Raw genomic sequence first — 27,940 nt, 5'->3', positions numbered from 1 at the left:
GTATTTTATATTTATCAACAGTTTTAGATCGATATGTTCATGGTCGGAGGGAGAACTGGGACGTTTTCCCTTCGTTTCATGTTTTAATGGGCAATAATTGTAAGATTGATGATAAACTTCACAACAGCAGCTTACTTGTCAAAAGAAGAAGTGCGTCCGGTGTTTGTGTGGTATTTAACTTGGAAATGTTTTGCATTCACGGTGTGTGTCTGTGTGACTGTCACCTATTGTGTCTCTCTGATGCAAACGACTCACTATAATTAGATTTTGGGGTTTTAACGGCTTCTTGTCATGAGGAGATGATGTTATATAAAGACTTTGATGCAAACAGACCATAAAATGGAAACTTCTGCTTTTCTTAGGAGCCAAATATTTGACCCGGGGGCCCCTCTGTTTGCCTTCCACTGCCACACGCTGCCCTGCTAAAACCTGCAGACCCCACCCACCCCCACCACCCCTACCCCCACCCCGGGCCTCTGCAGCAGTGGGGGCATGATGCATGTCATGATGGGGAACTGGAGCATTACCAGTGGCGGCCAGGAAACGGCACTGCATGTCCACAGAGACGGCTCAGCCCAGCAGCAGCTCACCCGGTTCAGCTCGGCTCGGTTCAGCAGAGGCAGCAGCATCCTATACAGACAGTTGACAACTCCATTAGTAACAGCCTATTCATTATGATTGGCGGCTGCTGCTGCGTTACCGTGCAGATCAGTGGTGTAGTCTAATTTGTCTCAGTGGCTATACTGCTTTTATACCTGTAACACATGGACTATAGATAGTTTTGTTGTAGGCAAGACAAGACAGCTTTATTTATTCAGTGCATTTCATATCAAGTGGCAACTCAATGTGCTTTACATAAAAACAGAACATATATATATAGAAATAATAAAAAATTAGACTAAAATAGAACATAAAATATGAGTTTGCAGCATGAAATATCCAAGATTAGGATTTAAAGTTCTTTAAAAGAGCTCACATGAAAACATTTAAATGTTTTTAAACTGGGTTTAAAGATGCTTAGAGTTGGGTCTGATCTCAGTTCTGCTGGTAGACCAAATTTGTAGTGAGTAGGCCTATACTGAAATATTAATGCATTTTCAGTGGGTATACTGAGTATACCTGAGTATCACACAGACTACTACACTACTGGTGCAGATGCAGATGTGAAATGCAAACAGTGACAGGCCCAGGGTTCCTACACATTTGAAATTTCCAAATGCCATACTTTTTCCAGACCCTAATCTAATTTGTGATATTTAAGTAAACAGATGTGCATAATATAAAAAAAAGCATGCAATGTATCTTGTTTTCATTCTGAATGTGTATGCCATTACGCAACCAAATAATTTCCAGGTGATTGTAGCTAAGTACAATAACACATACAAAATAGTTAACCCAAATAACTTCAGATAAGACCAAAACAAGATAAGATAAATATATATATATATTTTCCATACTTTTCCAGACCTGGAAATGTATAAAATCAAATCCCATACTTGCGTAGGAACCCTGCAGGCCTCACTGTGTCAGTGTGTGTGTGCGCATGTTAAATCCTGCAGCTTTCACTCCTAAATTACCACAACTGTCCAAAACAATTGCTCCAAATTTGGAAAAAACGTGCATTTCCTCATGATGAAACCAGGGCAATAACAAGGTTTCAAGGCTAAAGTTCTGTTGCAATGCGCCATGTTGTTGTAGCCTAGTAAACACGTTAAATAAGAGACACACACACACACACAAAAAAAGGGCAGAATATTGTGTGTGTACAGTCAGTGTGTGTGTGTGTGTGTGTGTGTGTGTGTGTGTGTGTCGACACCCGGCGGCGTGGTCCAGCCCCGGCCAAACAATGACCCGCTCCGTGTTTTACAAGCCTCTCCCCGCCGCAGTGGGAGGAAGTTGAACCACAAAGCAGCAGCGAGCACGGAGAAACACCGAAAAAACACACACACACACGGACACACAAACAGAAGAGACTGACACACACATACACAACAACCAGACGGTGGTGGTGGACCCAATGCTGAAACGAAACATGTGCCATCATCATCATCCCGGAGCTGGAAACCGAGCAGCTTGATCGGGAAAAGAAGAGGAAGGAGAAGGAGGAGGAGCGGACGTAGACGGACGCGTTAGCCGGACAAGGGCTCCCCTAGAGCGGATAGCAGCGGTGACAGGACCCGCTGACTGCCGGAGCAACAGTCTGCTCCCCCCTACCCGATATATAGCTACTCACTTCCGGAGGGGAAGAGAAGAGCAGCATCAACACGGATTCTGTTGATTTTTATTTTTATTATTATTATTTTTTAACAGTAATCGGTACCACCAGCAGCACCGGTTCAGCTTTTAAACTTACAGCGGAGAGGAGGAGGAAAAGTTACCGCTGAGTTGAGCTCCATCTCCTCCTCCCCTCCATTCCACCACCATCAGCCCGCAGTCAGTAGCTCTGTGCTGGGTTACTGCAGGCGAGGAGGGTCGGTCGGTAACGTTGTTATTATCGGTCCCCTCGGGGGTAACTTAACTCACTCACCCCAAGCAAAAGCAGAAGCAGCAGCAATGGATTATTATTATTCTTTTTTTCTTCATTATTATGATTATTATCTGAGATTTTATCATTATTTTTGACACACGTAGGCTACGTACAGAACGAGAGAGAGAGAAGCCAGTTCAGTTCAGTTGACTGACTCGCAGCAGCAGTAGCAGTTGCAGCAGCCGTTGGTAGTTTATCAAGTCTCAAACCGAGGCAAAACCAGTTGTTTGTCGGTGCCAGCCGGTGATTGTGGGTCCGTTAGCGTCAAAATAACCCAAACACACAAAAAAACATAATGGACGTGGTGTGTTATTTTAGTTTAATCGTTAAATTCCCCACCAACACCCCCCTCGCGCGCACCGCACGTTGATATTCGTTAGTTAGCCTACCAAGCTAAAGCTAACTAGCCGTTTTTTTTTTCTTCAGTTGGGGGGCTAAAGCTAACTAGCAGTTTTTTTCTCCAGTTGGGGGCTAAAGCTAACTAGTAGCCAGGTTTCAGTTGGGGGGGCTGAAGCTAACGAGCTAACTAGCTCCCGCGGCTAACGGCTAACTGTAGCTTGCTTGCTGCTGGACGAACCCAAATATCGATATCACCCAACCAACGAGGAGGCTAAAACGGAGTTAGCGAGTTAGCTTTAACACGAAGGGGGAGGAGGAGGAGGAGTAGAGGGGGGAGAAGAGCCAGAGGAGAGGAGGAGAGGAGAGGATTTGGCAGCTGATTAGTCGATCACAGCCTGGATTTGGTGCTTAAACCTCTTAAAGTGTTTAAATACATCTTTTTTTTTTTTTTTTTTTGGAGCTGCTGCTGGTCGGGCGACATTTTTTTTTCGCCTGCTGCTGGTGGTGGTGATTGATGAGCCGATAAGAAGGAAACGTTGCAGCCGAACACAGGAAGCCAGCAGCGGCTACAGACTAGAGGCAGCAGCGACACCGACTCACTACGAGGACGACGACGACGACGAAAGGCAACACAACACAACACAACACAGCACAAACAGCAGCCGTGTCTGTGTCTGTGTCTGTAGATGGATGGATTTCTAAGGGAATGCAGATCATGAGTCCGCGGGCTCATCTTTAATAATAACAATATTATTAACCTGTGCGGGTTTTATTTGTGCCAAATCTCGCCTGAGAGACATTATTTCTTCTTTTCCCTTCGGCGGCGGTAGCTTCTCTGGATGTTTCCCCGCACATCTCAACCTGTCGCCCGGAGTGCTGCTTCATGAATTCCGCCTCTTTTCATCGGAAGAAAACAAGAAGCAGAACCAGCAGCTGCACGTGTTTTAGTATTATTATTACTACAGGGACGCAGGTTTTCTAACTAAAGGGGCCATTCTCTTTTTTAATTTTTTTTTTCTGTGCAGCCAGCCACTGGGAAAAAAAAAAAAATCAGGACATTTTTTTTCCTTCAGTGTTTACATTGAGAGGAAAAACCCCCCGACACATGCTGCACTGGAGACAAACCAGTCACATTTCCATCCAGAGAGAGGAGCAGAAGAGGAGAAGAAGCTCCTGAGGGACCGGACAGCTGCTGAATCCACCTCACCACCACCACCACCACCACCATCATCATCATCCTCACCCTCATCCTCCAGCATCTGGTGCATCCACATCCACCTTCCTCCAAGAGACAGATCACATTACTATAAAGCCAAGAAAAGGAGGAAGAAGAGGAGTGCATCGTTTATTATTATTATTTTTTCTGTGTGTGTGTGCACTTGCAGCACTACTAAATGGGATTATTCCAGGAGGCACGGTGATCTCGCAGCAGCAGGCCCTTGCTTCGCTTCTCCTCTTTTCTTTCTCCTACTCGTGACTTGTCATTTCTCCAGGAACCTGTCACCCAGATGTCTTCCCTCCTCAGTTTCCCCTTTTCTCTCTCACAAACGATGGTGGTACTAGTCTAAGGAGAGGAAAGAGGAGGAGAGGAGAGACTGAAGCCGCAGCAGCACCAGGATCTACCGTTACGTTTACCGGAGGGAGACTATACCTAGACCTGCCTACCTACCGGAGATAAGAGACAGCGATCCCCGGTCCTGGATGTTGGTCACATCTGGAGGAGGAGGACGATATTTTTTATTCCCCTAAAAACATAAAAAAAACAACAACCCTACCCTTCCCTCTCCTTCCCTCCCTCCCCTTTCCTTTCCTTCCCCCTCTTCCCTTTCCTTCCCCCCTTTCTCCCCTTCTTCCCCCTCCCCTCCATCTCTTAATAATAATAACACCTCCAGCCCCGGTTCTTTAGTTTAATTTTATTTAATTTTTTTTTCTATTTTATTTTATTATAACTGATTGATTTGGGTGGAAAGATGGCGGACCTCGAAGCGGTTCTCGCCGATGTCAGTTATCTGATGGCGATGGAGAAGAGCAAGTCGACTCCAGCGGCCAGGGCGAGCAAGAAGATCATCCTGCCCGAGCCCAGGTAACACAAAACACATACACCTTCATGTCTGTCAAATGCATAGATGCATGCATGTGTGTGTGGACTGTGTGTGTGTGTGTGTGTGTCTCTATGTGTTGTGTGCATGCTATACTGCAGCCTTATAGGGAGATGCAGGCAGACCTGTGTGTGTGTGTGTGTGTGTGTCTGGGAGGCCAAGTCAAATATCGGTGTGTAGACTAGAGGCTCTGAAATTGGCATTACTGCAAACATGCTCCGTGATGTCACCTAAACAACCACTGTGCATTTCACACACATACAGACACACACACACACACATTCACCATCCTTTCCACCTGCAGCAGCTTCAGTTCAGGTGCAGGATGTTTCTCAGGGTTATTGATGTGATGTGTCTAGCAGGTGTTGATTGTGTCCTGTCAGTGATAGGCTATAGATGTTCACACACACGCACACACACACACACACACGCACACACACACAGACAGACACACAGACAGACACACACACACAGGCCGCACACACACACACACAGGCCGCACACCTGCAGCCACTGATCAGAGACGTGTCTTCTGCTGCATGTGCCACATATTCATGGCGGCTGTGTGTCTGTGTGTGTGGTATAGTGTGTGTGTGTGTGTGTGTGTGTGTGTGTTTGTGTGTCAGCCCCTTTTGATGCAGTTGCACTATCAGTATCTGCAGCTCTTGATCTGAAACCCCCCCACCCCCTCCCTCCTCCTCCTCCTCTGCTCCTCCACGCTGTTCTCACCAGTCTAGGCCCTCAGACCAGACTACAGCCAAAACCTCATTATTAAACAATACATTTATGAATATTTTCTAGAGCTGCAACAATGAATCGAGCGATAATCGATTATTAAACTACACTAAACGACTAATTCTCTGATTCCAGATTCTTAAATGTTGAGTATTTCTGGTTTCTTTGTTCCTTTATGACAATAAACCGAGTCTCTCTTTGGTTTGTGGACAAAACGAGACATTTGAGGACGTCGTCTGGTGGTTTGAGAAACACTGACATTTTATTGACCAAACAACTAATCGATAATGACAATAATTATTAGTCACAGCTCTAATATTTTCCTACATACATGTAGTTCTATTGAACATGTCGACCTGTGCCTCATTAACCAAGCGTTGTGAACAGAACAAAACCAAATTACAGCATCCACCGCTCAGCCATAAAACATTTTGTTCACAATTTAATGACTTAATATAATTGCTAAAACCAGATTTAAATAACACCCCCTCCCCTCCTCTCCTCCCTCCCTCCCACCGAACCAAACCAAACCAACATCTACACATAATTGCACGTCCTTTTGTTCGTACTGTGCAGCTCGTCTCAGCCGTGCAGGCGTCAGCTCCGACCAGTGACAGAGTGACAGAGTGACAGAGAGACAGTGTGAGCGTCAGTCAGCTTCAGCTTCAGCCTGAGACTTGGTTGGAGAGGATGTGGTTAAAATTTGGTTATTGAGATGTTGGTGGTTGTTGTTGTTCATGCGCGGTGTGTAAATTTAAACACTTGCTTGTTTGAGCCTCGGGGTGAGAAACCTTAAAGGCCGAAGACGCCGACACCAGCTCGGTTTCTATTACTGGTTTTCTCTAAATAAAAACCATATTTTTTTTAATTTAGAATAAGCACAATTGCTGTTAGCAGGTGTTTTTATTAACAGGTGTTTTATTTTTTTTAGTGATGGAGCCGTAGTTCAGTGTGACACGGTGGCTGCTAACTTAACTTAACATTTTAGGAGTGCAAGTATGCAAATCAGCTCGCTAAGCAAATATTCATTATTTCCTTTTCATTCCTGATCCGTTCTTCACACACACTGGCCCGTCGCCTTTAATGACAGATTCCCTTTCACGTTTAACCAGTGTTGGCAAAAAAATTGGCTAATTTACTGCTCGCACATGCACAAGTAGATCAAGTAATTACTTTGCATTGTCACAGAATTCTCCAATTAGGGTCAGACTGCTTAAAGTCTGAAGGTCTCAGGACTGTAACAAACAGAAGGAACTATTGTTTGGTTGTTTCACAGGGACGTGTTACTGTGTGACACCGTCTGAGTTATTATCAGACTGAACCTCACACAGTTTTATTAAAATAACCTGGTTGGATGGAAACGGTACAAAGTGTGAAGCCTACTCTTCTTGTGAATGAAGAACAGACTTTTAACAGCGACATCCCATTGTTCTCATAATTTTAAGGAAGGTGGACGTTCAAAACATTTTGCGTTTCGAGATTTAACAACTTATCAGACCTGGAGCGACGTGTAAATGCAAAAAAAGTGTTTCCATTACACTTTTGCGATTCACTTAGATATCGACACGTTTGAAAATAATGTTTTTCCAAACGTAGGAGTTTCCATTCCCTGTTTTTTATTGCGATATTTAGGTTTTGTGGGTTTCTAGTGGAAATGGAAACACAACTACAACCATACAGAGCTTCTCTTTTATTAATCACAACCTGAACACTTAATATCGACGCACACGCACGCGTGTTGCAGGTTCATGGTGATGATGAACCTGTTGATCCTTCCAACTAGAAACCGAGTTAATTAAAGGATTGTTAAAGGTACATTGTGTAGGAATTCCTCCCATCTAGCGTTGTGGTTGTATATCACAAGCAACTCAATCGTATTTTTCATGCTGCATTCACCTGAAATTGGGCAGACGGCAGACGGACGACAGCCGCTGCACGTAACGGCATAAACAAGCCTCTATGTAAACAAGTGGTCCGTCAGCACGAGGCAAAACAATACACGTGACAATATGTTGTCATGGCGATGTGGTATTGTTTTACCGTCTTTCTCTGGACTTCTGTGACTAAAATGACATCTGGTTTGTTACTGACCGACGACTGTCTGCCCGACTGCAGGTGAATGCAGCATCAGTGTAACGCTCCATTCCTCCGTCACGCTGCCACTGAACGTAAAAACATGGCGACACCACATGGCAGCCAGCACCGAGCTTACCCGCTCCATGTATCCACCACTTGATTTTCCCATGATCCATTGCGTCACACCACAACGGAAGTGGGTTTTAGTAGCATTCTAGCGTTAGCGGCTAACTGGTAGCGTTAGCCACCGGTGTAGGCACCAAATGTGGGGGCTCCGGGCTGCCAAAACCGTTTTGACTAAATCTGATGTTTGTAAAGTCTAGAAAACTAATTATTGAACAAACATTACAAGTTCTGTGTGCACGTTTTTGTAATTAGTCATGGTTATCGTAGTTGTTAGCTTTGCTGCTGCTGACAGCTAACAGCAGCAGCTAAGCTAACACCAGGACGTCAGCTGTTAAAACCCTCCCGTTGTCGGACACGACATGAAACTACTCCAGTTAGCTCAGTCATGTTGGAACTAGGATATCTGATGGAATTTTTTTTTTTTTAATGGGCCGTTTATTGAGTTATTATTGTTTATTGACACTGCTAACCGCTAACAGCTAACGGTTAGCCCAGCTAATCTAAAATGTTTGTTCAACAATTCGTTTTATAGACTTCATAAACATCAGAGTAGTCGCAACGGTGATATAGTGACGTGAAAATGTGACATATAGCTAAAAACTCATTAATTGTTCTGATTAAAAAGTAAAAGTCATCACGGCCGATGTCTCTCAACCAGTCTATGCTATCAACAATACAGTAACGGTGGAATGGAGTGTCATGGCGACACCCAGCGTCATTCTCCGGAAAGTGGTGGATATATGAATGATATGAACGGCTAATTCAGAGCTGAAAGGAACACTTCAGTTTGTTGATGGGGGGGGATTACTGATTAATGAAAAAACAGACTTTTGAACCAAATAATTGATTTTCCTGAATAGATAACAGGAGAAGTTACACAATGTCCCTTTAAAAGCAGTTTTTAGGAGCAGATAAATCCTGGTTGATCCGTCTATCTGCTGCTGCTGCTGCTGGAAGCTTTAAAAGAAACTCATCTCGGTCCCAGCAGCTCCGTAATGAACCCCCCCCCCCCCCCCCCCCCTCTCCTCCACCGCAGGTTAACATCAAACTGCTCAACATTATTTCTCTAATGTACAATCTTCCTTCCTGGCCTCGGCCTCGGCTTTCTTCTTTCTTCTCCTCCTCCTCCTCCCTCTTTCTCTCTTTCTCTCTTCTCTCTTTCTGTTTGAGAGATTCACACGGCCGCCGCTCCAGGATTGTCACATATTTCAGCCCATGTGCTTCGAATTACACGAGCTGCAAACCTTTTGTGAATGACCTGAACCTGCAGGAACCTGAAGGCAACACGACAACGTCCTGTCACAGGTTGTGAACAGTGAACATGACCTATCAGATTTCTATAGTATCTGTGTTAACCATCAATTGGCGAATAACGCACTTCTCCTCGGTTGGTTGTTTGACTCACACATCAGCAGTGACACTACAGATACAATACAACAATAGGGATGTAGCGATGACTTGTTTTCACTATTAATTGCGGTTTTAAACGCCATAATTATTTAATCATAAAGGTTCCTAAATACCGTCACTCTCCTAAAAAGATTATGTTGGAACCACATCGGCACAATACGCACAGAACGAAAACAAAGTCACACAATAACCGCTTTGAAATGTAGCCTAAATGTTAGCGTGTCATTTGTAAGGGAAAAAAATCATTTAAAAAAACTTAAAACACTTGAATATTTCCTCTCAAGGGTTAATAATTGGTCATATATTAATAGATACTTTAAATATCTAGTTTATATAATGAGTAATGCAATTATATTTTGACTATATTTGATTTTACACATTCATAGTGTTGTCAAATTATTTAATCGTGATAATCGTGACTATTTCTCTGACAATAATCGCACCAAGAAAGTCTATAATCGTGACATCTCTATTCAACACGGCTGCTCTTGTGTGTCTGGATCATATTTAACATATTAAACATTATAATTTTGTGCAGCTTCATTTAATAAGAAAGAATCAGAATCAGAAATGTGGTGTTTTTTTTATTTTATTATAAGAGCAGCGAAGGTCAGTTTACAGCACAAGGAACTAGACAAAGGTACAAAAAATTAGGGGTGTCAACAATAATCGATTCGGCGATGCATTGCAATGCGGGACATGCACGATTCAGCATCGATGCGGCAACGTGCCATAATCGATTATGTCACTGTTTATTTTCTGGCCTCAAATAAAGTTGTGAAGTTTCAACTACCTCCGGGGGCGTTTCCGGAGCAACGACATGCGCAGCCTGTAGCTACAGGCTAAGTAAGCAGCAGCACCAGCAGTAACAGTGTTGCCGCTGGCTTTCTTTTTCCTTTTTTTTTCACCCGCGGTCGGGTCGAGAATTAATTAATTAACGCTCGTGAGTCCGGCCGTGTCGGGTCCGAGACTCAACAAGCCGATCGGGTTTTACCGTTAGGCTACTACAGGAAGTATGCCCGTTTATCACCAATAAACACAGTAGAGGAGGGTGAGTGACTGAGCTCAGGCTGGGGGGGTCTCTGATGCAGAGAGAGAGAGACCTGTCGTGCCTTGTAAAAACAACCACAACAGAAAGTGTCACGACTTCCTGTATCGGGCCCTTCAAAATAAAAGCCCCGTAGTCTTTCATATAGTTAAGTCATATTGATTTTGAGTTAGCTAATATTGACAAGACACGGCTCCAAAGGTTTGTTTGTTTTTTCCTGCGACCAATCGACCAATGAAATTTTGGTCGGCTAATTTTTGGGGGCAGCCCTAGAAGTGATTTATGTTTTCTTTTTCAGGTTTGAAAATGCCATATCCAATACCTGTACCATTCAATTTTATTTTATGACATTTATGTCAAAGATACAGGAGAGTGATAATACATAGCAGCCGATAAAATCTGTTGTTCAATATTTCATGACTGATGAAAAATTTGCCATGTTGTGTGCAGTAGAATTTTGATGCATTGCAATGCATCGCAATGCATCGGAGAATCGAATCGAATCGAATCGTTACCTGCTGAATCGTAATCGAATCGAATCGTGAGGGCAGTGCCAATGCACACCCCTACAAAAAATAGTAAAAGGTCGTGAAACAATAACATTTTTGACAAGATAAGACTAAATAAATTAAAAAAAAAAAAGAAAATGCACATGCTATATAGAATTTAGGATTTATATAAAAAGAATAAAGATAGATAGGTATACTTTATCACCTGACCACTTCACTGCAGTGTGTGTGTGTGTGTGTGTGTGTGTGTGTGTGTGTGTGTGTGTGTGTGTGTATGAGCTCGGTGTCAGAACAAGATGAGCTCGGTATAGATAATGTGCGGTGCTCTGTGACGCTGTGTTTTCCCAGCCGCAGTGAAGTGGTCAGGTGATAAAGTTGCAGTGGACTTAATTAGTTTGAGGCGATCAGATCAACACAACTTTAATTTGTCTGTTTGCGTCAGCGAGAAAACGACCCCCCAGAGGGTTAACAAGGTGTTTAATTGATCACCAGTTAATCAGCAGTTAATCTCATCTCATCTCATCTCATCCCGACGCTCCGACCGCTTCGCTCCGACCGCCACATCATCAAGCTCCACTGCTCAGGCCACAAACAACACTTACATCATATGTGTGTGTGTGTGTGTGTGTGTTAATATACATTCGTGTGTCAGTCTGACTTCTGTTTTTTTAATTTAAAAACCAGCTCATAAATGTGGAGTTTTGGTTTTCAGTTGTTTCCCAGAAGCAGAGAGGAGGAGGAAGCAGGGACTATTTTCAGCAGCGGATTGATACAGACCTGGTTTTGTTGATTGAGTATTTGGGCCAACAGGACGACATGTGTGTGTGTTTGTGCGGCTAAGTCTAAGTAAACCAGCAGTGTGTGTGTATGGTTGTGTGTGTGTGTGTGTGTGTGTGTGTGTGTTGCTGGTGATGAAGGAACGTGTCACCAGAGCAACAGTGACATTCACTGATGTGTTTGAATGGTTTTTGGGACCAGAGGAGGAGCAGATACACACTGATACACACTTATACACACACTTACACACACTGACACACACTTATACACACTGATACACACTGACACACACTGACACACACACAGGAGGCCTCCAGTCTCAGGCTGCAGCCTCCAAACAAAGCGGCTAATTGAGGACTCTTGTAGTTATTGGATCATCGGTAAGCACTTGTGTGGGATCTATAACTCTGTATGAAGCTGCTGGGTGGAGGTTCCACTGCAGCTGCATGGGAGGATTGATCCGTATCGATCAGTTGCTGCGCTCAACTCTCCTTCATACACACTGAAGCTGTGTTGTGTTGTGTTGTGTTGTAAATCTCCTCCTATCAGGGATGTAGCCTAGCGCACCAACTATATAGTGTGTTCGCCATTTTGTTGTGTTGTTCGAATCCTCCGTGGCTGATTTCATCCGCTATGTAGGCCTAGTGGATGACAAAACACCCACGATGCACCGCAAAATTGAGTGAACAAGCGATGTACAAACACTACTTTCTACTCCCGTATGTATCCCACAATGCAATGCGGTCGAGCAAGAGCAAGCTAATTAGCATGTTAGCTACGATTTCTTTAGGTTATTGACCAGTAAACTCCTCAGACGTATTTGCCTTCGCTCCGTTTGCCTGAGCAGCAGGAGTTGGGCTGCAGCATCCCAACAATAACAGGCAGCATTAAAGGGATAGTTCACCCAAAATTGAAATTGCACTCATCACTACTCCCCCTCATGTGGACTAAGGGCTGGGAGAAGTTTCAGAGTCCTCCGTGGCTTCTCTGAGTTACAGGGGGTCTCGGCGTAGCAGTGCATGTCCATATGACGGTTGCAAATGGATACCAACTGTCTTCGTAACAAAAAGACACACCAAAAAACATCCAAATACCTCCATGCTGCTCGTATGTAATGTCCCTCTTGTATTGAGTGCGATTACTGAAATTGCGCGAGATTTGGACGAACCGGGAAGAGGAGCTTCAAGAAGCTTCCACTACAAACAAGCTTAAATTTTTTTCGGAACAATTTCTCATGTCGGGGCTTCAATACAAGACGGACATTACATACGAGCAGCATGGAGGTATTTGGATGTTTTTTGGTGTGTCTTTTTGTTATGAAGACAGTTAGTATCCATGTGCCGTTATATGGACATGCACTGCTACGCCGAGACCCCCTGTAACTCAGAGAAGCCACGGAGGACTCTGAAACTTCTCCCAGCCCTTAGTCCACATGAGGGGGAGGAGATCATGAGTGAGAAATTTGAATTTTGGGTGAACTATCCCTTTAAATCAATCTAATAAAGAAACTGTAGTAGAATATGTAGTAAATACCAGCTAACGAGCTAAGCTAGTAGCCGTTACAGCTCACGGTCGGGACACACAACAGCCGGTGAGGACGTTCTCCTACCGACGCTGTCTGAGCTTCTTCTTGGTAATCGAGTTGAGGAACACGTGTCGTTGTCGTGAGACGTTGACGTTAGGAGTTAATCTGAGGATCTGACTGGTCGGTTCCTGCTAAAGACGGGTTATTAACCAGAGAAGAAGAAGATCAGAGGAGATGAGGGAGGTCACGACTTAAAATAAACTGTTATCCAATCAATACGTTAGGACGGCTTCACGCCTAGAGGTCTGTTATCTGATCCAGACTGACACAAGGACCAGTACAGGATAGTTCAACATTTTGTCAAATTGGCCCATTGCCCATAATCCCTATAGTCACAGCAGTAGGTTCGTTACCTTTAATTGTTGGTGCAAGCTGTTTTTAGAACGGCGGAGCAGAGCCGTGAGCTGCTCAGAGCTACGCTACGGAGGCTCATTATGGGATTTCTTGGTTTCCCTCATCAAACTCATCAAATACACAATCCAACAACTCCACAACGCTCTGGTGGACAAGTTGTGAGCTGCACATTCACCACGCTATGAGATAATAACACAACGTTACCACACAGAGTTGTTTTAGAGGGAAATTCATGTAAAACCGCTGATGCACGTTGCCTTCAGGGACAGTTTTTCATCAACAGTCTCTGTATTTCCCTCTAAAACAACTCTGTCTGGTAACGTTGTGTTATTATCTCATAGCGTGGTGAATGTGCAGGTCACAACTTGTCCACCAGAGCGTTGTGGAGTTGTTGGAGTCATTGTTAATATATTTTGTAGTATTTACAAGCAGTTTCTGGACTCAAAAGACCAGTATCCTTTGTGAATAGAACATAAATTAATGTTCCTTTCCATGACCAGATGTTCAGGTTAGAAAAGGAGAAACCCAGGGGTCAATATGAGCATATTCTGGTTTTTCCAAAGGGTTATTGGTGTTTACATGGTCGTGTGCAACCGTGTTATTGCTAATATTCTGATTATGAAAGGGTTATTGCATGTAAATGCAGTCACTGTTGCAATTTTTCATTTGGTCCAGTTTATATTTACAAAGGCCGAACTCACACGGTCCGACAAAAGTCACATGGCTGCAAATACCGTTCAGTTATTGGTCAGACAGTTTTAGGAGCGTTGTCGGTTTATTTTCATGTTGGTGCTGAATCTGAGTGTAGATCAGCAGACTCTTAACGTGCTGCATATGAACGACATGAAATAGTGTATTAGCCTAATACATACATTTAGTTTAAGACGACAAGAAGACGACAGGCTGTAATGAGATGAGAACACACCACTACTGTTTTTATTCTGCCATACGAGTGGAACCAGTGGACAATAATAAGTTCACCATCACAAACATGTAAAAATAAAATAGTTACAACAGCAAAATCTGCGTTTCACGTTCATAAATAAACCAAACCTTAACACTGTAATAACACACTGCTTCTGTGAGAGGAAAAGAAAAATCAATTTAACAAGTTTTTTGCTGTTTTTGTGAAACAGTTTTTAAAATATCTGAATAATTAATTGATGGACAAATCGATATTTACACCAATTCCTGTTTTCTACCGAAGTGTTGCTGCTGCTCCACGGTGATAACTGCCTCCTCATGGTTTGTGTGGTTTGTGTAGTTTGTGTACAACAACAGTGTGTGTGTTGTGATGTGGTGAATGAAGAGATTTTTCAGTGCGGACGTGAGCTTTATTATTTATTGCAGGAGCCGCAGAGATAAAAGCCTCAGCTAATGGACTTGTAAAAGCATTATTACACTGCTGCAGCTGAGTAAAGCAGCTACACACACAGACACAGACAGACACACACAGACACACACACACACCGGGAGCAGTGATATGAAGATTTGCTTTTAGGTCGTTATTGTTATTGCAGCGATATCGGTCCGACATAACGGGACGAAGCGGTGGCGTTGTGTGTGTTCTGTGTGTGTTCAGTGTGTGTGTGGTTGTCGTGCTGCAGCGCTTCAGGAGTTCTTACAGTTTTTCTCGATTGCAAAGACACATTTCTTGGAAGCTGCTCTCCCTCCTTTTCTCTGAACTGTGTGAACACAAACCATTTTCCCCCAATTTTCAAGCTACATTCACAAAACCTCAGACTCTTCTTGCAAAACCAAACTTTCACCTCAAAACAGTTCAATCTGTGCTCAAAACTGAACTATGTTGTCAAATCAAAACTAAAAACACTACTGAGCAGTCACTAAACACTACATAGACAAATACAAAACACAATGCTCAGGACATGAAACTGTAGAAATACATGTTTATTGTTCACTGTAGGCTAAATGCATGTTGCAAAACAAAAAATAGCACTTGTACATAGTAAAAAAAATCCTGTGCATTTACACGTAGCACTTGTACAATACAAAAATAAACAGAAATCTTGTGCATTTAAATGTAGCACTTGTATACAGTAAGCCTATACGTAAAAATAAAGTACAAAAATATAGAAATGAGAAGTGCATTACTCAGCCACAGCATCATTTCTCCGTATCAGGCCACAGGACTTCATCCTCAACTGGCTTATATATATATATGGTGCATCACAATGAAAATGTGTTGGCAAGTTGTGTCTAAACAGGTGAAAAGTGCTGATGGTTTTTGCCAAAAGAGACAGTAGGATTTAGTGTTTTAGCAACTGAGAAAAACTGTAATTTGGACGGGATGGTTAAAGGGATACACCAACATTTTTTTTTTTTCCTGTCTTGCCTCACTCCTGAGTCCATGACCAGCAGATGGACACCATCCTTTCGACTGTGTGTGCAGTAACAAGGGAGATAGAGCCGTATCGCCGGTAATTAGCTTAGCTCAAACGCTGGAAGTGTATGGGTAGTGTTAGCCTGCCTCCACCTAAAGTCATCAGAGAAACTCTTCAGCAACTCTAAACGGAAACCGGCGGGCCGATCTTGGTCTCAGAGCTGACAAAACTCTCCGGTAAGGCATCTTGAGCGGTCAAATGCCGCTAACGGGACGAGATCGGTCAAAACGGAGGGTTCAAGCAAAGACGCTTTATTTTGGTTCAAGCTAGCTACATCGAGGGTAGGTTAGCTTCCTGTTTCAAAGTAAAAGCACAAATTCTATCGTCATGGTTTTCTGTATGTAAAGGGCAACGGGTGTTTTATTTTGTGAAAGTAACTGGAAGTGCGTTGGTCACAACGGCTAGCTTGAGTAGCGCCGAATTCGTCCCAACAAAATTGTAAACAGCTGGTATTTAGACAAATTAACGACACACTGCTGATCTAAACGGCTACTTTCTCACCTAAACATGTTTGAAATGTGGATAAAGTGATATATTTACAGAGTTTAGAGCTAAAATGAAATCAGCTTCTGACTGCTGATTTCGGCTCGGGTAGGAGGCAGGCTAACACTACCCATACACTTCCAGTGTTTGAGCTAAGCTAATTACGGGTGATACGGCTCTATCTCCCTTGTTACTGCACGCACAGTGGAAAGGATGGTGTCTATCTGCTGGTCATGGACTCGGGAGTGAGGCAAGACACAGAAAAAAAAAATGTTGGCGTATCCCTTTAAAGATCAGAGAATAAAGTGTCGGTCGGACAGGAGAGAGGACGAGGAGCGGTTCCTGAAAATAGCAGAACTGGATAAAAGGCCGTGTGCAAACGGACTGCAAACTTTTAGTGTGTGTGTGTGTGTGTGTGTGTGTGTGTGTCTGTGTGTGTGTGTGTGTGTGTGTGCTGGTTGAAGGTGGAGAGGGGGGGAAAGTTAAATGTGGCACTTTGCAGATCGTGTGCTGCTGCCACATTCTCCGCGGGCCGAGGCCGTGTCCTCTGGCAGAGAGGTGAGACTTTGACAGCAACACTGGAGGCAGCCGGGATGAGAGGAGGGGTGAGGGGTTGGGGGGGCGATGGGGGAGGAGGAGGGGGGAGGAGGGGGGAGAGATGGGACGAGCAGAGACGTGACCGAGTTCCCCAGAGAGAGAAAACAGAAGGAACGTCAGTGAAACCTGCACAGATGGTTCTTTAAACAAATCGACTCCGAGGGACGAAGACAGAGAAATGTTCCTTTAACTGACAGGCTGTCGGTTACATTTTTATAGTTTTATATAGTTTATAATGTCTAGAAATAACCGTCAGATTCATAGTAATGTCATGTTTTTCATTAAGTCTAAAGATTACACATGCTTTTCATGCTTTTTAAATGTTTTGGGACAGGCCAGAAGTCCTTTGCAACTGACCATTTCATTTATTTATTTCATTTATTAGTTTATTTCATAGGGACAGTGCACCACTAATCAACAGAGTTTAAAAAAAAAAACTGTAAGTGGGCCAGAGTTAGCCAACAAGGCTAGTTTTTGTCCGTTGTCCCTGGCCAGATGTTAAAGGCAACCTACAAGCCAAAAAAAGGGGCAACAATTAAGCCGTTTATTGAGCCGACCGTTACTTCTGCTCTGTTTCTACACAATCAATTGTTTTTTCTTGACCGTATTTCAACACATTACTATGAAATTAATTGTTGTTTCTAGACATTAACACGTAGCTAATTAGCAGCCTGTAAATTAAAGGGATACTTCACCCCAAAATCAACAATCAAATTGACTCATTTAGCCCCAGAAGAAGTTCCTTCAAGGTGCTAACTGCCCCGGCCCCCATTTAAAAACTACCCCTCAGTTCCTGCAGTGGAAACTCTTCACCTCTTTAAAGGGAAATAATGTGAAGAAAGAAACACAAACAGTCATTTTCAATTTGAATGAATGAGTTTTATTTCGCACGAACATGTCTGAAATAAAAAAAATTAAAAAATATATAAGTATCCATCAAATCATAATACGCACAAGTTTGAAAAAGGAGTGGGACAAAGTATGCACCACTTTCTCCTCATCATGGTTTTATATGTATATATCTATACACACATATCTATCTACTACATAAATATCCATATGTTTAGTTTATTTGTTTCATTCATCAAAAAAAGAAAAGAAAAGAACAGAAAATAACAATAATGCAACTCCTGAATGAAAGGAGGCAGAAAGAAGTGAACTTCTACATCCATAGAAATATATATAAAACATATATATTATTCACCATATAATATCCCATTTGTTTAGTCATTTTATTTTCATCCCTCATCTTCCAGATATCTATTTAGAAATAATTTGCATTGACAGAGTTGGACATTAGATTGTGTGTCTGTGTGTGTTTGTTATTATTTGATCCTTGGCTCCAGTGTTAGCGTGTTAGCATGCTGTGCTTCAATGAGGAAGCAGTAGAGCAGCCTCCTTAAACCAACAGAGATAAACTAGTTATTATGTAATAAGTCAATAGAACCAACACAGGTCAGTAAACGCCTCATAAACCACATCAGCCTCATTTAACAGGATGATTAGATTTATGTTATATTTATTTAATATCAACAGTTCAGACTGAAACCTGCAGGAATGAGTCCAAACTTTACTTTATTAGTTTATTTGAATGGGACAGTGACATTAATGGACAAAAACATGGAAATGTGCCGGATTATAACAAGATGCTAAGTCCCATAAACATAAAACCAGTTCAATAACAGTACACACTACACATAATAATGTAAACCAGGGGTTTTCAACTAGTCTCACTCTGGGCTCCACATCTCCACCCACTTTTATAGAATTCAAACCAAGATTTTTTTTAAGCCTTTAAAAACTCATTTAGCTCTTTATTGAGCAAAGTGCATTTCAGAGCACATGAATGAAACTGAGGAGTTACCATGACAACTGCATGTACGGAAGTGAATAAAAAAATATCAAACTGCACAAAATGGAGACCAACAAAACGATATATTTGACTTCTAATGCATCTCTGCATTCAGAGCATGTTCACACAAGTGAATAAATATCAAATTGCACAAAATAAAGACCCACAAAACAAAACCAGATTCACTGCATTCAGGCCTCATTAATAAGAAAGTGAGGAGGAGCATTACAACTGCATGTGTTCACGTGTCTCGTGCCTTTCAAAATAAGTTATTTTTCAAAATAAAAGACATGTCCAACATCAGATGTGCATTAAATATTATTTACTTTTTTGACCAGCTGTCCGCAACCCATTCAGAACGGGTCCGCGACCCACTTTTGGGTCCCGACCCACCAGTTGAGAACCACTGATGTAGACAACACAAAAAGACAAAGAGGCGACTATGACAATGACAAAAAAGCAACAAGTTAGATTTTAAAACCTCTGAATATTAATGAGCTGAAACACAGCTCACACACACTGTACCTAACACTGACTCCTCTTGTTGTTGTTGTGTAGCTCTCATTGTGTGTGTGTGTGTGTGTGTGTGTGTGTGCTCAGTGACTCACTGCTAAAGGCCTAATGGCTCCGTTTGACCTCCTCAAGACACTAGCTCCTCCTCCTCCTCCTCCTCCTCCTCCTCCTCCTCTTCACAACATCTCCACACGGTTTTCCAGCGTGCAGCAGCAGCGTCGTCGTCGTGGTTACGTTGAGTCAGCAGCTTCCTGTGACCTCGCCGCTCGGCTTCGGCCTCTCGCTCCTCAGTTAAACTCTTTATTTCCTCATTTCTGTGAATCTGTAGAGCTCAGGTTTAATCTGGTGGAAGTTGGACAGGATTGATTTGACGTTACCTCAGAGCAGAGCAGACGACGTCCACGCTGTTGTTGTAGTTCAGAGACGTGAAAAACCCAGCGTGGTGTTACATGGAGCAGCTCAATAAATTAGAATATCATGGAAAAGTTTATTTATCTCAGTAGTTCAATTCAAAAAGTGAAACTAACACATTATATAGATTTAGGGAATCGATTAATCTGTCGATTATTTAAACGATTAATCGATCAGTTGTTTGGTCAATAAAATGTTAAAAAATGTTAAAAACATCGATCAGTGTTTCTCAAACCACCAGACGACATCGTCCTCAAATGTCTTGTTTTGTCCACAAACCAAAGAGAGACTCAGTTTATTGTCATAAAGGAACAAAGAAACCAGAAATATTCACATTGAAGAAGCTGAAATCAGAGAATTTGGACTTAAAACTACTCAAACTGATTATTAGATTATCAGAATAGTTGATGATTGATGTAATAATCTATTATTGTTTCATTAATCGATTAATTGTTGCGGCTCTATATAGATCCATTAGACACAGAACGAAGCATTTCACGTCTTTATTTATTCAATTTCTTTTAATTGTCATGATTATGGCCTAGATTGAATGAAGAGTTGTTGTTGTCTTTCTGAATAGTTTGTCCATCCATTTGAACTCAGTAGTTGTTTGGGGCTTTTTGACTTGAACTTTTCCATGATATTCTAGTTTATCGCGATGCAGCTGTACAAAAAACCTTTAAAGTCTCATCGTTACGTCACTGAAGCAGCTTCAGCTCCGGTCGTATATGACAAAACATGGAGAGAAAAGAGAAAAATTTGAAAAAAAAAACATTTGAGGCCAGTAAAGAGATAATAAATACACACAAGTGTAACAAGATGCAGAAAAGTGTAAAACCAAACACATAAATCTGAGCCCAGACGTGTCAGAGGAGTGTGTCTCAGTAATGAGCCAGACCCAGATCTCCTCCAGATCTACAACTGTGTCCTGAATAATAAACCAAGAGTTTCCACCAGTTTTTTGTTTTTTTGGGACTTTTTGTCTTTTTTCCGAAACCAAAAGAGAACAAGTTCAGTTTCTGGACTCATTTAGTTCTTACAGAAAGTCCTGGTTTTGATGTGGACCTGTAGAAACTGGATGTATTTTATTTTTAGGAGCTGAATCGAGAGCTGAAGCTGTGGACTAAATTTCCTGTTTTTCTTTTTCATATTTATCTGACAGAGGAAGTTTCACGTCGTTGACTTCAGTTCAGTTTACTGTCGTTGAGCATGAAGCAACTAAACATGTCACTCAGGTCCAGCTGTTAAAGAAACAAACACCCCATAATAATAACCATATAACAATAACAGATCAATAAGATATAAGATAGATTGATAACTAGAACCAGTAGAAACCAGTAGAGACCAGCAGCAGCAGCTGTGACTCAGTCTGACAAAGTGAAACTAAAAGCAGCTGCTGATGTTCTGAGTCTCGCTGGGATGGAGGAAACCACTCCACGTTGCTCAATTTGTTTTGTAGGCGGCTACGCACACACACACACACACACGTGAACACACACACACACACACACACACACACACACACACACACACACACACGAACACACACACACACACACACACACACACACACACACACACACACACACACCCTCAGTCCAACTAACCAGCAGCCAGAAAAACAGGTTTAAAGTCTGACTGGTTCTCCAGGTGAAGGATCAGCTGATCCAGTTCCTGTCGTTGGGTAGAAACGCAGCCCATCGCCTCTGTGTGTGTGTGTGTGTGTGTGTGTGTGTGTGTGTGTGTGTGTGTGTGCGTCTGTGTCAGTGTGTGTGTGTGTGTCCTTATCATCACAGTCCAATCCCATGCCCACAGACCAGCTAGAGAAATGTCACTGACATCCTGTTCACATGTTAAATATTTACACATCTGCATACCTGCTGCAGCGTGACAGTGTTGTCCCAGTGTGTGTGTGTGTGTGTGTGTGTGAGTGTGTGTGTGTGTGTGTGTGTGTGTGTGTGTGTGTGTGTGTCACAGTGTGTGTGTGTGTGTGTGTGAGAGAGAGGGATCAGCAGCTAATGAAGGTGAAGCACCGTCCTGTTGTTGTCACTTTACAAATGGAGGTGAAGATGTGAAGCGGAGATAAAGAGCAGACTGTGATGAGTGAACCTTTGTACAGGCTGAACTTTAACCTCTCACTGTCAACACACACACACACACACACACGCACGCACATAGACACACACACACGCACACAGAGAGACACACACACGCCCACACACGCAGACAGACACATCACATGTGTGTGGGTTTAGAAAGCCAGAGCTCAGCAGAGTTGAGACTTTCATTCTAAGTTGTTGAGCAGCAGCTGCTTTCAGCTTCACAACACAAAGACACGTTCAACATTTACACTCTGACAAACTGAGACGTCCAGTATGAGGTGGTTCCATCACAATTACTTGTTTTCACAATTAACCGTGGTATTAAACACCACAATTAATTGATCGCAAAGATTCCTAAATACCGCCACTTTCCATAAAAAGACTATGTATGAACCATGTCGGCAGATGTGATGCCAAAGTAAAGGTAAATACACAGATACTGGTCCATTGACCTAACGTAGCATTGAATTGGTAGGAATTTAAATGCTAGAGTGGCATTTGTAATTAAAAAAAAAAGATAAGATAAAAATTAACTTAAACATTTGGTATCGATGACACTTCCCCTGGCGGATTAATAATTGGTCATATTTGAATAGATATCTAAAATAGTTTATAATTTAGTAATGTATATTTTAACTATATTTGATTTGACACATTAAAAGCGTTGTGAAATTAATTTATGCATAATAGTCGTGATAATCGTACCAAGAACAATCAATAATCGGGACGTCCTTGGTTCCATCCTCATTTATCACCGTGGATTCATCTGTCGAGCCAAAACCTGGCGGGAAAAGTGCGTATTACACCGTGTTTCCTCTAGGATGTTTTGAAGTAGTGGTGGTGATCTCGCTTTCAGAGAAATTCCTCTTCTTTCCCCGCTCTGAGTCTCCTTCCGTCCGTTGTCTTCACCGTCTTCCACTGACGTCATTCCACACATTTCCAGAGTGCACATGGCTACTTAATATGCACCTGCTGTTTTGCATTGACCATATATGGTTGTGTTTGGGCGTGTAGAGGGCGGGATATGAGGCCTGTTTCTTGAGTCCGGTGTGATTTATCAATGGAAGTTGCGGAGAGTTGTGTGTACGATAGATCTGAAAAGGGTGTAAATATTTTTGGCTTTTTGCCGTACGTGAAAATTTAGTAGCACTTTTACAGCCTTTTTGATGAATGAGGCCCCAGAGCCGTCCTAAAGGTTATTTCTTCTGATTATTCTATCGACTATTTTTTCAATTAGTCAAATGATTCTTTTTTTGGGGGGGGGTTGATTACTAATGAACAAAATAACAGTGGTATGGTACCATCTCGCAAAACTGCACAATTTTTGTATAAAGCCAAGCACAATCTACTTCCAGGAAAAATCCAAAAAATGTTTGGAGAAAGAGAGGGAGGGTACAACCTAAGAGGGAGAGGGAAGTTAAAGCAACCTTCTGCTCGTACCACATTGAAAAGTATGTGCATATCTGTCTGTGGAGTGAAACTTTGGAACAGCTTACCAGAAGATATTAAAGATAGTAAAAATGTTGCCCATTTAAAAACAATGATACAGAAGTGAAAATGTTGAGAGCAACAAAGGGAAATAATTAACTTAATTTTGCAACAAACATGAAGTTTTCTTGTTTGTTTGATTCTGACTGTTTTTTAGCGTAGTAGTTGAGGATTGATATGGGTTGTGTAATGTAACCAAGGAAATTTCGACCTGTTTTGTTTTTGAGTTGTGAAGGTTTGTGGATATAGGATGGTCGGTGGGGGACGTACTGTGTAGGTATATGTATGTATGTGTGTGGGGTGTATGTATATGCGCCATTCCGATCAGACTGCTTATGGTTTTTTATAATGAAATGAGAAATGAGGGTGCAGCAGCTATAAGCTTTGCTTCAGCTGCAACCCTTTTCCACCAGATGTATAGTATTTGTTACTACCTTGAATTTGTTTTGTTGAAATTTTGATCCTGTGATCGAAATAAACATTCATTCATTCATTCATTCATCACCCAAAAAAATCGAAGCTTCGAAGCTTCGTTCGTTGCCATGGTAATCGATCATGAAGTCCGTGATCGATTGTTTTTTTTTTCTTCCTTTTTTCCTTTTTGACACCGGTTCTCATCTGCAGTTGTTACATTAAAATGAGTAGGCAACTTGGCATCCTGGAAACCTGCCTGATTTTGGAGATATGCAGCGTTTGTTTGACATTATTTATCAAAAAAATGCTAATCGGGACAGCGACAGCCCTAGTCATGTTGATGATGTAATAGACGACGACTGGACGGTGTGTTGTGTTGTGTTGTGTTGTACGTGTCGATGAAGTGGATGAATGGTGACAGACCTGGTTTCATTTCTTCTGTTGATGAATAATTGATCGATGTATTGATCGTTGTGAGAAGAGAAGACGACATCGTCATCACCATGATGTCGTCGTCATCGTCGTCGTTGGTGATGAAGCAGCTTCTCCTCTGTGTGAAACAGCTGGTTCAGGCTGAACAGCTGGATCAGAGTTATGTAACACAGCCAGGAGGAAGGTGCAGTGTGTGTCTGTCTGTGTGTGTGTGTGTGTGTGTGTGTGTGTGTCTGTGTGTGTGTGTGTAGCAGGTACCGACGTAGAGCAGCATCTCGCTGGAGGAACAAAACGTCTCACTCAGAGACACAACAACACAACAACCATCCCCCAACACACACACACACACACAGACATAGACACACGGACACACACACACTGAAACACACACAGACACTGAAACACACTCACACCCTCTGGCCCCTGAAGGAAACACCAACAATCAGAGACAAACTAAATATTTAATCAGTTATTGACCTGATTATCTGTTGTCTGAGTCTGACCAACACACACACACACACACCACTTCCTGTTGCACTCTGTGTGTGTGTCTGTCTGTGTGTGCACATGTGTGTAAGGGGAGGGGCTAAACACACACACACACACACACACGCACACACATGCAGAAGCAGGTCAACATCTCATTATCTTCAGAGCCATAACAACAACTTTTCTACCAACATGATTAAATCAACAGAACAGACCATAATATCACCTGTTCAGAGTTGAAGTGGATGAACGGTGACGATCAATGAGCTGATTAATCAATAAATAATGATCAATAACCAGAACTAATATAGTTAATTTACAGACTTTTAGGACACAACTCTGTAGAATAAAGATAAAAACTGATGATGACACATTAAAGATGGCCGCCGAGAAGAAGGAATAAGATCTGGAACTGAAGCAACAGGAGGAGAAATAATGTTATTATTTTTAATGTTTTATTATTTTATAGTTTTAATTTTAATAATAGTTTTAGTTTCCATATTTTATTATTTAAATGTTTCCACGTCGCCCCTCGTTGCCTCCTGCTGCTGTGAGCGATGAGACTGTGAGTGAAGTTGATGTGTTGATGGAGGCAGGAGGAGAGAGGCTCTGGCTCATCGCCATGGAAACACAGACAGACAGTGAGGCTGAAGCTTCAGACACGTCGGCATCCCATCATCTGGATTATTATAACCACACGTTACATTATCAATCCGTCATTAACACCTTTTATTATCATACGTACTGATCCTTTATTGATATAAATGAATCAAACAGGTTATAGATGTGTAACTGTGGATCAATAACCTGATCGATCATGTGTTTTATCGATAGTATAACCAACAGATATCAGTGATTGATCAGAGTGGATATAACGCTGTCAATCATCCTGCGTTGTCACGGCAACGGCCTTGTGTCTCGCTGCGTGTGTGTGTCTGTGTGTGTGTGTGTTTGAGGACGGTGAGACGTTCAAGGCCTCGTTCCACCACCGTAAATATTATGTAGGTCTGACAGCTGTGTGTGTGTGTGTGTGTGTGTGTGTGTTACTGTGTGTGTGTGTGTGTGTTACTGTGTGTGTGTGTTACAGTGTGTGTGTGTTACAGTGTGTGTGTGTGTGTGTTACTGTGTGTGTGTGTGTGTGTGAGGGCGTCCATGTTTGTTTGAGCCTAACAAAGCGTGAGCTCTCCAGTAAACAGCAGCTCCAGCTGATCCAGGGTCAGTGTCTCTCTCTACCTCTATTTTCTTTTTCTCTCTGTATCTCCCTCCCCCCCTATTTCCTCTCTCCCTTTCTTTTCTCCCCCCTTTTCTTTCTCTCTCTTCCTCTCTTTTCTCTCTCCCTCCCTCTCTTGCTCTCTTTTCTTTCTCTCTCTCTATCTTTTCTATCTCCCTCTCTTTTCTTTTTCTCTCTGTGCCCCCCTCTATTTCCTCTCTTTCTTTTCTTTTCTCCTTTCCTCTCTTTTCTTTTCTTTCTATCTGTCTTCCCCCTCTCTATTTTCTTTCCCCCTCTCTATTTTCTTTCTCTCTCTTTTCTTTCTTTCTTTCTTTCTTTCTTTCTTTCTTTCTTTCTTTCTTTCTTTCTTTCTTTCTTTCTTTCTTTCTTTCTTTCTTTCTTTCTCTTTTCTCCCTCTCTTTTCTATCTCTCTTTTCTCTCTCTTTCTATCTTTTCCCCCTCTCTTTTCTTGGTCTCTTTTCTCAGTCTCTTTTATTTCTCTCCCTCTCTTTTCTTTCTGTCTCTGTATCTCCCCCTCTCTATTTTCTCTCTCCCTCTTTTCTTTCTCTCTCTCTTATTTTCTCTCTCCCTCTCTTTTCTCCCTCCCTCTTTTCTCCCCCTCTCTCTCTCTCTTCTCTTCTCTCTCCCTCTCTCTTTCAGTCTCTTCCCCCCCCCCTCTCTCTCTGTGATGATTCAGCTCTGCTCCAACAGGAAGTGCTTCACTTCCAGGTTCCTGTTCCTGTCAACATGTCGACTCACTGCAGCAACGACACAACACAAACACACAAACATCTGAGTTGTATAGTTTACACAGGGTTTCAATATCTTAATAGTAAAGGGATAGTTCAACATTTTGTCAAATTGGCCCCATTGCCATAATAATTGTCGGTGCAAGCTATTTTTAGAACGGCGGAGCAGAGCCGTGAGCTGCTCAGAGCTACGCTACGGAGGCTCATTATGGGATTTCTTGGTTTCAAACTCATCAAACTCATCAAATACACAATCCAACAACTCCACAACGCTCTGGTGGACAAGTTGTGAGCTGCACATTCACCACGCTATGAGATAATAACACAACGTTACCACACAGAGTTGTTTTAGAGGGAAATACAGAGACTGTTGATGAAAAACTGTCCCTGAAGGCAACGTGCATCAGAGGTTTTGCATGAATTTACCTCCAAAACAACTAACCCTAACCCTCCTCCTCCTCCTCCTCCTCCTCCTCCTCCTCCTCTTCTCCTCCTCCTCCTCCTCCTCCTCCTCTCTCCTCCTCCTCCTCCTCCTCCTCCTCTTCTCCTCCTCCTCCTCCTCCTCCTCTGGTGTTAATGATCCCGTGGAGTCGGTGCTAATTGATTCATCCTCCCCGCTCTGGTTCTCATTAACACCTGTTCCCTGGGGTAGCTTGTATCTCTACAGGTTCCTCTGAGCCTCCCCCTGTGTCCCTCCTCCTCCTCCTCCTCCCTCCTCCTCCTCCTCCTCCTCCTCCTCCTCCTCCTCCTCCCCCACCGTGTCTCTGTCTGGGGACAGGTGGCAGGGAGGGAGAGTCCCAAACCGAGGTTGGGATCACACACACAGAGGACCGAGTCAGTTACTGTTGCCTGTGGCTGAATGAGCTGTATTAATGATGATGATGATGATGATGTATTAATGCTGTTACCCCCCTCTCCCTCCTCCTCCTCCCCCTCCTCCCCTCCTCCTCCCCCCGTGTGTCCTCAGCATCCGCAGCGTGATGCAGAAGTACCTGGAGGAGAGAGACGAGCTCACCTTCGACAAGATCTTCAACCAGAAAATCGGTGAGTGTCAAAAAATCTGAGTCTGAGAATGAATTTAACTGTGATGATCAACAGAACCTGAACGCATCATCGTCTCTACGTAGAGCTGCAACTTTAACCATTATTATCATTATCCATTATTTAAACCATTAATCCATTAGTTGTTTGGGCAATAAATAGTTGAAAAATA

General features: G+C 42.6%; 1 protein-coding gene across 2 annotated transcripts in view; it reads left to right on the top strand.

Moving 5' to 3' along the window:
• The first annotated feature begins 1,901 nt into the window (after nucleotides 1–1,901).
• The window catches only part of grk3 (G protein-coupled receptor kinase 3), an 83,713-nt gene continuing 57,674 nt past the window's right edge, over nucleotides 1,902–27,940 (top strand). For both annotated transcript variants that reach the window (XM_083983622.1, XM_083983621.1), the window contains exons 1-2: nucleotides 1,902–4,949; nucleotides 27,695–27,771. In XM_083983622.1, coding sequence (XP_083839748.1) covers nucleotides 4,837–4,949; nucleotides 27,695–27,771 — 190 coding nt within the window. In that variant the 5' untranslated portion in view covers nucleotides 1,902–4,836. The remainder of the gene's footprint in view (nucleotides 4,950–27,694; nucleotides 27,772–27,940) is intronic.

The sequence above is a fragment of the Trachurus trachurus genome, assembly GCF_905171665.1.
Source record: "Trachurus trachurus genome assembly, chromosome: 12".
Lineage (NCBI taxonomy): Eukaryota > Metazoa > Chordata > Actinopteri > Carangiformes > Carangidae > Trachurus > Trachurus trachurus.
The sequence above is the reverse complement of the archived record's forward strand: the minus strand, read 5'-3'. Positions and strand labels throughout refer to the sequence as shown.